Below are 11,950 nucleotides of genomic sequence, written 5' to 3' on the forward strand. Positions count from 1 at the left end.
AGATAGATATATAGATAGATAGCTATATAACTATATATCTATCTATATATTTGCTGTTATCTGTGTAAATATGATGAAAAGTGGACAGAGGTTAGGGTTATAATCCATATCAACAAAAAACAGTGACAAAAGAAAAGGGGTCTTCAAAGTACGGCCCGCGAGCCGGACCCGGCCCCCCTCCACTTTTGGCCTGGCCCCCCCAAACACTATCAGAGACACATACATTTATTTCTTTTTTTCCTCAATCTGGCCGCTAGAGACCCACATAGACCGTGACTTTTTTGGGCTAGGTATTGATAATAATTTCCAGAAACTATTCGAATCGATTTACCAGAGACTGGATCAATTTGATTCCAATCTTTTTTCTTTTTTCGATCCCATTATACATTAGCATCAAGCTAGCAGACTTCAGCTTTATGTGTTAGATCAATTGGAGTCCCCTGCTGCAGAAGAACTATCACCTCCCCAGTGACTTGCAGCAAAGCAAACCCAGAGATAGCTCGGATATACGGAGGCAGGCTGCTCCTCTGTCTTCGTTTTTAACGGTCGGAGTGACTCCGCCCACCTCGCATACATCCAGTCAGAAAAGTCGTGGCTTCATGGGAATAAAAGCTCATTTGTCCGTCGTAAATCACTTTGACTCTCCAGTAAATTTGGGATCGCTGAATGTAAACACTCAGGATGTGAGGCCCCAAAACCGCTTTCATCTACAGAAAATAAACAAGACACGGATAATAAATCCGTCAGCACGCTCGTTTGTCAAGCAAAAAGGCAAACAGCAGCAGGTTTCAGGTCCACGGGTTTGAAGAAGTGAGGATTTGATCTCCACTCTGTGTCAGATCATGAGCAATGATTCACTCAGAAGAAGCAAAACATTTACTGACAGCTTGACGTCGGGTCATGTCGAAGGTTGTTCAGTTTGCACTGCAGAATATTTGTGCAACACTTTCTGGAGCAACTTTCCGTTTCATCATCAGTGACTGACTACTGAATGGAATCAATTCATTTCAGTCTCCACAATCTCACCACAGACTGAGTCAGATCCAGGGTCTTATCTTTGGTTTTTTTGAGGCCACCTGAAGGCATTGCGGCGCCTTTCGCAGCTTTATCTGATAATAATAAAGACAACAATGTTTAAATTGCACGGTGTGGCAACAAAGTTATGCAGGGAGCCTGTTGCAACATGGTCACTGGCTCTGAGAGAAGAAAACAAACTGGTTATGGAGGCAGCATCACTACTGCACCTGAGAGGGGAGCAATGGTGCTTCAGTGGAGAATAATGATCACTTGTGCTGTCTGGCCTCAGCCTAACATTATTTTAGTTATATCATGAAGGAACAACGCTGCCCTCTTCTGGATCATTTTGATATTTCTAGTAATTAACACCAATAAGACAAAAAAGTGTGTGAAGCTCCACAAAAAATACACACATTTACCAAAAAAAGACTCTTTGAATGTTACTGAACCATAACCAGAGTATGATTACTTTTTAAAATAAATTCTATCTTAAGATTGTTTCATTTTAAAGTCCCACTCCAGTCATCTTTGGATCTATTGTTTATGGTTATATTTTATGGAAGCGTTTGTGACTCATAATTCAAAATAAAAGTAAATGTTTTTTCACTTTCAAGTAGAATAAAATGAAAAAGCCATTAGGAGAATTGCTTTTTCATTTTATTCAAGAGACAAGTAGTGCAGTTACATTGTGAAAATGAAAAAGCATTTATGTTTATGCATTTTAATTTTTAAATTTGATATTTCTTATTGAATTTTGGTAAAAAATCACTAAAGAACTTCTTGAAAATGAAATGTTATATGCCATTTTCTTTATCATTTTAATGAAGTTACAGAAAAAGCTGTTCGGAGAATTCCTTTTTCATGTCATTTAAGAGCCAAGTAGTGCAGTTACATTGTGAAAATGAAAAAGCATTTCAAGTATTTACTTTTATTTTATTAATTTTATATTATATATTTATATAATGTTTTATCCAAAATCAAAAATGACGTTCTAGGACATAGTTTTTGCAGAGCAGCTGTGGTTCATTAGAAATTTGCCCCCGAGTTGTGGTGCGGAAGTAAGCCTCCACTGATATCCCATCATCCCTTTGTTTACATGCTGTCCCGTTAGCATACAGCCAGTCACAATCCCCACCATAACATTACCGCTACAACAAAAATGGCGAGGAATATCAGAGCTATTCAGTCATAAAGTTTAGATCCAGATTCCAGTTCAGATGAGGAAAACAAAGACGTTCATGGATCTATTTGTCTGCAAGTGGATGCATCAGAATTGAGCAGAGCAGGGAGTTTTAGACCTACTGACTATAACAACTACAAGCTTTTTCAAACTGTATTTTTTGTCAGCTCTTAATTCTCAACAATTTAAATAAACAAATACTGCAGAATGCAGTTTTAAACTTCATTTTCTCTCCATCATGGGAAAAATGGTACAGAACAAGCTAAAAACACCAAAAATTCAATTTTCTTCATCTTTAAAACACTTACGATTATTATTACCACCATTAGGTTTTATTTCAAGTTGTTTTCAGTTTTCTTGTGTTGTTCTTAAAGTAAAAGGAACGGAGCTTACCCGCTGGTGACATCATCAGTCCGCACAGCATTCTTGCTCAGCACGTCTCCGTCGCTCATGTATCCCGTCACCTCCATGGCGATCCCGTCCAGCTCGATGTCCTCCGCAGCTCTGTCGCCGAGGTCCAAGCTGCAGAGGGCTCCGCCCCTTCCAGCCAGCTGCCTCCGGAGGTGCCCGGGGTACAGGTAGCGCCCCGCCTGTCCTCCAGCCATCCGAGCGCCGTAGCCGTTACCCAGAGAGGGAGCGTCGCCTGCCTGCAGACGAGGGCTGGACTGGCCCAACCTCCACGGGGACAGTGAGGGGCGGGAGGAGGAAAGGCTGAGGATGCTTCGACTGCCTGCGCTGGTGTTGTTGCTGCCGGCACTGCTGCTGATGTCTGTGGTGATGCTGCCATCAAAGGTGGTTTCCAAGCTGCTGACATAGAGAGAGAGAAGGTTCAGGATGTAGCTAACATCTACTGAGAAAAACAGTTACATTTGATTAACTGATGGAAAGGGTATTTTGTGTTATAACATGTTCTTGTAGCATTTTTCTGATGATGGAGGACAAATATGAAGAAACTTAAGACTAAACTATAAAAATCGCAGAGCAGGGTAGGTGGGACTCGAGGCCTGGGGTTACCTACCCCTGGCTAATGTTTCTGGCTGATTTATTATTTATACTATTTTGGAGTTTAGCTTCTATTTTAGCAACATGCTAACGTTTTTGACTAATTTAGTTAACTGAAGAATTTTAGGCTATTTTAGAGTTTAGCTAGTGTTTAAGCAACATTTTAGCTTTTTATTTTATTTTATTTTTTTTTGCTAATTTGGCTTCTACTGAGGTGTTTTATGCTAATTTGGAGTTTAGCTAATTATTTTAGCAACATGCTAACGTTTTTGGCCAATTATATTACTGAGGAACTTTAGGCTAATTTGAAGTTTAGCTAGTATTTCGGCAACAAGCTAACTTTTTTGGCTAATTTGGCATCTACTAAGGTTTTTTGGGCTAACTTGGAGTTTAGCTAATATTTAAGCAACTCTAAATATATTTTTTGCAAAACTGGCATGTATTAGAGACTTTTTGGCTATTTTACTACAAAATATTTCAGAAATTTAGGTCAACTTCAGCTCTCTTTCATAGTTGTTAAACTTAATTTCCAGTCTTTTAGCAAATTTAACATTTCAGCAATTGGACTAAATTGCATCACTTGTGTTAATTGCTTTAGCATCTTCAGCAACTTCTTTCAACAAAAAGCATTCACACCAACATTATCACAGGTAATGCAACTTTTCTAGTTGGACATAAATTCATGCATTAAGGGATTAATACAGTTTTCCTTGCAGAGAGCAGCAGCAAACTAAAACAATTTCATCTGGAATTTTGACAGTAAGATCATTTTCCTGATGAATGTGACTCTACCTGTGTGTGACCTGAGTTCCTCGCAGACTGGACATGGTCTCCTCCAGGTTTTGCCGCAGGTCTGCTATGTTTTTGACAGTACGCAGCCGTCTCGTTTCTGGATCTTCACCTGAGTCACATACATAGAGAAAGTTTAGAAACCGTAAACTGACAGCTGATTTCCATGCACCGACGGCAGCAGCCTCTCACCTGAAAGGTCTTCCATGGGGTTATGGTTGGTTTTGGCGCAGGAGACGTCTCCACTTCCTCCCACAGAACTGTTCTCGCCGTCCTCGGTTCCGTCTCCATCTGTTTGGGATCTGAGAAAAGAAATTATGCAAGCGGTGAAAGCCCTGAATCTGAATTAGCAAGAACTTCGTGGGAACCTAATTTTCAGAAAGTTGCCACAAAGGAAGGATAAACCTGATTACGACTCCAATCTGCAGTCTTATGACTCTGGTCCAAAACGAATGCCTGCTAAGTCAGCAACATCAGAAAGATTTGTTGTGGAGGGATAAATCGACAGAGCTTGTCCGCTGCACTGCCTGGTTCCTTTTCAGACGTCGAAATGCCCCAGCTGAACACAACCTTTGCTCCAGACTTTGTCCTTGTTAGCCAATCTAAGTCTCCCATAAGCCACTGGGAGGCACTCACAAAAAATATGGATCTTGACCATATTTGACCGTAGAGCCACAGATATACCTTCCTGATTCTACATGGTCCAAACTAAATACTCGTGTGTATTTTTGTGTGACTGGTGTGTAAAGCCTACAGGTCAATCGTGCATGGGGACAGAGAGGATAAACGGACAGCACCAGGAGGGTTTAAGAGGACATTGGTCAAAGAAACAAAACATGTATTTGTCCAAAAGACAAGACAGGAGGTAAAACACTCAGAGTGATTGTTTAGTTTAAGAAGTCAACGTGAAACTTTTTGGGTTATCAAAGATAAACTGTAAACTGTTTCAGTAAAAATAGGTGCTTTGCAGCAGTGGTCTTCAACCCCCAGGCTGCAGACTGGTACTGAGACCAAAGAGGAACAAAAAACACAATTATTTATATTCTCTCAAGGAAGTTTTATTTTGAAAAAACTACTCTCTCCACCACATCCGACTCATTCTTTAACCCATGCCAGGTCGCTTGGTCAAGTGTTAATAAAACATCCAGTACTTTATTAAACCGAGCGCTAAAATGTTGCTTTTAGCAGAAATTAGAAATGGAAGAAGACCCTTTGACTTAAAAACAAAAGAAAGATGCATTTTACAGAGAAAAACGGCCGCGGATCAGTACCGATCAGCGTCCGGTACCGGGTTATGGTTAGGGCTAAGGCACCATATCCATGGTCTGTAAAGGTTCCCAGGAGCTCACCTGTACATGAAGGGGGCGACGGTGGCGGTGTTGGGGTGACTGTGGAGCTGCTGTGTCTGAGGTAGCTGCACACTGACGGTGTTGCTGGCTGTGCTCTGGGTGCTTCCTGCTCCGCCCGCGTTGGGCCCGCTGGGTTTCCCCTCTGTGGAGGCCAGGCTGGAGGTAGAGCTGGAGTGTCTGCTGTCCCGGTCTCTGTCCAGGGCCCCACGGTGCATAACCAGCCCCCCTCCGAGCCGCATGCTCCGGGGCCTCTCCCCCGACTCCTTGACTGAAGAAGCCTTCCCCCCTTGAGATTTGCTCCCTGGCTTTGGTATTCCGCTGTGGGCGGGGGCAGAACTCTCCTTTTTGGCCACTTTCCCTCCTTTAGGGATGAAACTGGCAATTTTGGAAGATCTTTTGTTTGAGACATCAGCATCTGCAGGAACAGACGTCGCTTCCACCTTGGACTCCTCTCCTCTGAGTTCCGGCCGGTCGGGGCCTTGCTTCCTCACCTCCTTCCCCTTCTCCTTCCCCCGCTCCTTGTCTTTGTCTTTATCGGGGCCTTTGGCAGAGCTCTTTTTGGCGGTCAGAGCTCGGCTAAAAGTGCGTTGGGCGATGCCTTTGAGAGCAATCTTGGGACTGCTGGCAGTCGTAGTGCCAGCTGAGGGCGCCGCCACCCCGTTGCTGGTTCCATTCAATCCTGGCCGGTGGTTTCCTTCATCCTCCTCTAGGGGGTCGGTAACGGAGCCGGATTCCGATTTTTCCACCGTTGTTGCTCCTGACCTCCTGGCTGGGGCGGCACAGTCTGGTTGGGGTCCCACTCCATTGGAGGAGGAGGAAGTCAAAGAGGATTTTGACCCTCCTTTACTGTTGAAGAGCTTAAGCTTCTCCAGCATCGACCTCTGAGCAGCAGGTTTGGGAGGAGCCTCGGTTCCTGAAGCGGCCTTACCGGCCACGTCTTTGTCTTGTTTGCTGGACTGCATGGCCGACGAGGGGGGGGCGGTGGAGGACGGAGTCTGAGAAGACGCCTGCTTGGAGCTAGAGGATTTGCTCCTCCAGGGTTTGCTGCCGCTGTTGGGCTGGGGGATGGCTGTGGAGGACGACAGAGAGCTGGTGGTCAGCGCTGGTGATGGAGCGTGCTCACATAAAGAATCCGAGGAATCTGCAACAGAAAGAGGAAACTTCATGAAGGTGACGTAGATCAGCATATCCAACTCACCAACAGGTGAAAGTCCTGCAGTAAGTCTGGGCTTTTTTGAAAAGCTCAGAGACTCAGAGCTCGACCAGTAATATTTGAATATTCAAACAGCAACTGCCATTGAGAAGAGGCCAATGCAGAGAGGACTGGGAGGGACCAATCATAACATTTCAGTTGCTCTCAGGCACAAGACGTGTTTATTCAGAGGTTTTTCCAGTGATGTCAGTGAAAGTCGGAAAAACAAGGAAACCTCATTTAAGTTCTTCGGGATGACTTGGAATAACAAGTCATGGGAGTAAGACTCCATTCTGTAAGAGTCTGGTTGTGTCAGAAACACATCCATGGATTTCTTGAGCTGTCAGTGACGCTTACACACACAATCTTTAACATACTATAACTTTTCAACCGTTAACACCATAATTCCAGTAGATTCTGATGAAGAAAAGCTGCTTTTCTTCATCAGAATCTACTGGAATTATGGTGTTAACAGTTAAGCTCCAGTGTTAAAGGGTTAAAGACCCAATCAAATTTTGATTTATTTTAAAAGCGTCTTATTTTAGACTGTCATTTGCTTATGTGAATAATTAATCCGGACATGTTATTAATTAAATAAATTAATCGCAAATAATTTGAACCCAATAATAGCAGTGAAAAGCCTCATTTTGAGGTCTTGTCATTTAACTTTGTGACATTGTGGTGCAATAAAAGATCAAAATAACTAAACAAAAAACTTTTTTTTACTATAAATACTTCTAACTTTACTTTAATACCAATACCATGGGGGATTTTGTTTTAAATCTCAAACAATAAAAAAAAATTAATAAATAAATCAGGTCCAGTGTGTTCTATTTTTTTTATTTTTTTTGGTTAGTTGTTTTTCAATAAATATAAATAAAAAAACACCAGAAGGCAGTAGGAACACTTTTCTGAGCAATCCAAAAAAATATTCACCACAGATTTTTCCTTTAACCAAAATTCAAACAGAATCTCCCCATTAACATCTCATCTCTTCATTCATTCACCGCTCATCCACGGTACTTTGTATTTTTTCCTAAACGCTCCTAAACGCTACAGTTATTCCCGTGTGTCTCTTGTGCTTTCATTTGTGAGTCCAAACCCACAATGCCACCCTTTTCTCCCACTATTTAGCATTTAGAGAGTGCAGCCGGGAACACAGCAGTCATTAGGAGGTGATTAGCGCCCAATTAGTCGTGCAAGTAGTTTGCAATTAGCAAAGTGGGTCAGGCTGCTAATAAGTGGTTCCATGCCGAGGCGACTGAATGAGAATAGGATCTTTGGTGATTATAGAAAAGGAGAAAACAAGCAGGGCAGGTTGGGGATGAGTACGTCTTTGATGTAGGCCAGCGGGCTGTCCCAGTAGAGGAACTTGGGTCAGAAAAAAAAACGGGGACTTGTGACTGAACCAAGTGACCAGGACCAACATGCTCCAGTTAGTATGCCATGGGGGAACGTTTAACAACGTAGTTGACACTATTATTCCAAATGACGTATTCTTCATCAATAAAGTAGATGGTTTGCTTCAGAAAGCAAAAGTTGGTCAAAGTTGGTCAAGTTGGCCAAAATTTGGTCATAAGTGAATATATATCGTCGAGTAAAATATAGTGGAGAAATATCGTGGTCTTGTACGTATAATGTTTCACAGATGACACAAAACAGACACCCTTAAACCCCAGAAGAAGTACGAATGAACCATGCAAAGAAGCCATAAACCATAGCGGTCATAGAAAGCCACAAATTTGTCTTGTATCTTGCTAAAGTTACCCACTATTGCTTAACATTGATGTAGTATTGCGTATAAACGATGTAAACCAGGGGTGTCAAACATGTGGCCCTCAAGATGGTTGATTCTGGCCCAGTCATGAAGAGAAAAAAGTATAAGGAGTTTCTAGCTCAGGGGTCTGCAACCATTTGAGTCGATTTCTCCCAAAGTGTTATTCATTTTCAGGAAAATAGGACAATGATTTGTTTTTATATTAATGTGACTATTGTGATAGCTATAAACACATTTTTTGTCAAAATTAACCTATTTTCTTTTACAAAGCTTGAAAAAAATGTATTATTTTTGAAAGAGATTTCACATGACTCCCTTTCAAAATAAAAGACATCCTGTGTCACCTAGGATCAATCTCAACGCAGCAAATCTTTAGATTTTCCATTTTCAGACAAAAATGTGCTAATCTAATGAACTAAATTGTTCATTAATTGTTTAACAAAAGCTTAAAATCCTTGAATTTCTTCACAAATAAAAAAAATCCAGTACTAAAAAATCTGTTAAAAAGCTTCTAATACGTAATGTCTTTTAACTGTTTGAAAATGAGTCAAATCAAGTTTTACTTTTTTATCTCCACTAATTACTTTCTTTTTACAGTTATACTTTTTAAAAATGATTAATTTAATTTAACCATTTAAAGAAATGGCTACAATGTGCAATTCTGCCACTAGGGAGAGAAAAGGAAAATAAATTCCAGCATGAGAAGAGATCAAGAAATAAACAGAGTTTTCTTTGCAAATGCGTTTCATCTCTGGGTCAGATGCAGTTTGTTTCCCTGCCAGCCTCACTGCTGTTAAGTTAATATAACATTATCAGGTGTGACATCACAATTACCAAAATAATAATAATAATAATAGAATTTTATTTTATTGTCATTAATGACTCGTTATCTTGTGCTCATGTCTAACTTGTATAATTTTGACAAAATATATTTTTATGGATGGTAAAATATTGAAAGTTATTTAAGGTTTAAGTTGATTTATTCTGGAATAATATTCCTGCCTTTTTATTCATAGCTGTGTTAAAAAAAATATTTTAATTTTGTTTTAGAGTGTTCAATAAATGTTTCTCCTGTTCGGCCCGTGACCTAAGGTGTGTTTTGGATTTTGGCCCCTTTTGTGATTGAGTTCGACACCCCTGCTCTAAAGGAAACATGTCCCCTTCAAAATAAAAATCTTCTTTAGCTCACTGTCAGAATAAGAGCCTAATGACCCTGTGCAGCCTAGAGCCACATCCTCAAATTAAAGCGCCCACTGCTGTTTGCTCATTATGCTACTTTCTGCTGTGAGAAGCATCTTGAAGGAATTAAAGAGTTTCCTTTTTAAATGCTTCATTGGAGCACTCATTGGTGATTAAAATTAAATGCAGAAAATGATAGAATCACAGACCACCCCATTACTTCCTGTCTGCGAACTCCTTTGAGCACCTAAGGGCAAACATAATGGCACAGTAGCACAAAACGTGCAGACGATCCAGTTTGATTGGTAAAGATCTTTATGGGGTCAAATCAGGATCAGCTTAAAGTGAATGAAAAACTAAATTGAAAATCCGAAAAACCGGGATTGTAAATTTGAACAAAAAAGAAAACTTGAAACCAGTTTTTAACTCGAAAATACATACAAAGAATTATTTAAAAAAATAAATTGAAAACTTGAAAGAAATACTGAAAATTAAAAAAAGGAAATTTGAAACTTGTATAAAAACTAAAACTGATACAAAAAAATATTTGTAATTTCAACTTCTCCATTTCTCGTTTTTCCCTGTTTGCTTTCAGTTCTTTGTTTTCAGTTTCAATTCAGAGTTTTTGAGTTTTCCCTGCTGAGCTGATCCTAATTTTACATGGGGGCGGGGCTTGAGCTCATTGGCTCTTACTTTACTTACATTACTTTAGTTAAACGTAGGCCTTCCATTGACTGTATATGAGAACTGGACAGAGTGAATGTGACGTCATTCATAGAAAATTAAGTAAAGTCAATTCAGTTTTGCTGACACAGATGTTGCCATGTTGGAGCCAGAAATGAGTCTCCGTAGCAACCATTCTAGCCAATCCAGAGGGACCTCATTGGAAAGCCACACCCCTACCACTTGAAAGTGGGTAAGAGAAAACCACATATTCTTAAGGTATCTTATTGGTAAGTTTATAATTGTAATAACTTAAACTAAATAAAAAAATGATCAAGAACTTGTTATAAAAATGTATCAGAACAAGAATGGTTATACAGTCAAATATAATGACTGAGTAATAGCTGTTTATTTCTCTATAGAAGTCTTTGGGATTTTGGCTTCTTGGAACCAGCAGGTACTTCTTGTTTGGAATGTGATGGGGGAGGGGTCACTCAGTCCAGTTCTCACATACAGTCAATGAAAACCCCTTCACTGTTTCTAATTTATGAAGTGATGCAGAAACACAGAACTCTTACTGTTACACAAAAAGTGACTACTGAAGCAAAGAAGTAAACGGAAGGAAGTTAGAAACCTCCAGCTACTGCATCCCGCACGCTCAACTTCATGAGCAAAACGTATTTTGAGGCTGCAGGTGTTTGCTAACTCATCAGGTTCCAATTTCCAAAGCTCTCCCTCTCGCTCTTCAGTCATTGTGTCCCACAAAGCGAGTGGGACAGCCAGCTTTTGTGCGGAGCCTGAAACTTTTTAAAGATTCTCCACATGAATACACTCAAACAGTGATGCCACGGCTAATCTGAAGGCTATTCATGTAGCAGGAGCATCAGCCACACACTCACACATCCACATGCACACGCACGCACGCACGGGTGCCACCAGCTCTCCCTCTGCTCTGTGTCATCTGATGAACACCCAAAGTCTGTCAGCTTACATTAACAGAAAGCAGTAGAGACGATCCGGGTGTCTCTATACTTTTACCGTAGCATCCTGCTGAAACTGCTCTGCAGTCTGGTGTCACAACACACTCACAGTGAGGCTGCTGGTGTCCATTACTGACCGCAGCAACACTTCCAAACATAGATTTGAACTGTTTAAGATTGAATTTGTACATGTAAAAAAGTATCAGACATAAATTATATTTGTTAAAAAAGTTTGACAAAGTCATAGATAGAAACTCCTAATTATAGATTTCATGCAAAATCTGCAAAAACTAAACTATGGTTACTTATAAAAAAACTATTAACAATTTGCAGCAAAAACTTCAAGTGAGAAGCTGACGAACCTCATGTGTGATATCCAGGAGCATCAGAGAAAGAGGTGAAGGTAAGGAGAAGATGGACAGAAGATGAGAGGACAATCTCAAAGTGAGAGTGCAGAAAGAGAAGTGGAGCTGATCGGGGCCACTGTTGGGGGAGGAGCTTCACAATAAAAGGAACAGAGAGCAGAGGGCTTCACCAGTGATTTAACCTGCGGTCCAAACGGACTGAGACTTCGTGATCAGGGTTTTCCTCAGGTTGGAAACTTAAATGTCTAGAGGTGGCATCGTTGGTCCTCTACTTTTACTCAGTCAATTTATAACTAAACCCTTAGAACAGAGGTGTCAAACATACAGCCCGCGGACGGCATCCGGTCCGCCAGGTAGTTTAATCTGGCCTAGTCATGAAGAAAAAAATGTATAAGGATGTTGGGGAAAAAAAAGCTAATTTCTAGCCTTTTCCAAGTTATGATTCATTAAAGAAATG

General features: G+C 40.7%; 1 protein-coding gene across 9 annotated transcripts in view; it reads right to left on the bottom strand.

Moving 5' to 3' along the window:
* The window catches only part of nav2a (neuron navigator 2a), a 235,859-nt gene that overhangs the window by 56,804 nt on the left and 167,105 nt on the right, over nt 1-11,950 (bottom strand). For 8 of the 9 annotated variants that reach the window (XM_036217057.1, XM_036217061.1, XM_024294964.2 and 5 more), the window contains 4 exons: nt 5,338-6,478; nt 4,181-4,290; nt 3,992-4,100; nt 2,591-3,004 (listed from right to left, as the gene is read on the bottom strand). In XM_036217057.1, coding sequence (XP_036072950.1) covers nt 2,591-3,004; nt 3,992-4,100; nt 4,181-4,290; nt 5,338-6,478 — 1,774 coding nt within the window. The remainder of the gene's footprint in view (nt 1-2,590; nt 3,005-3,991; nt 4,101-4,180; nt 4,291-5,337; nt 6,479-11,950) is intronic. The other variant, XM_036217052.1, reaches the window with a different exon arrangement.

This window comes from Oryzias melastigma, linkage group LG3 (assembly GCF_002922805.2).
Source record: "Oryzias melastigma strain HK-1 linkage group LG3, ASM292280v2, whole genome shotgun sequence".
Classification (NCBI taxonomy): Eukaryota; Metazoa; Chordata; class Actinopteri; order Beloniformes; family Adrianichthyidae; genus Oryzias; species Oryzias melastigma.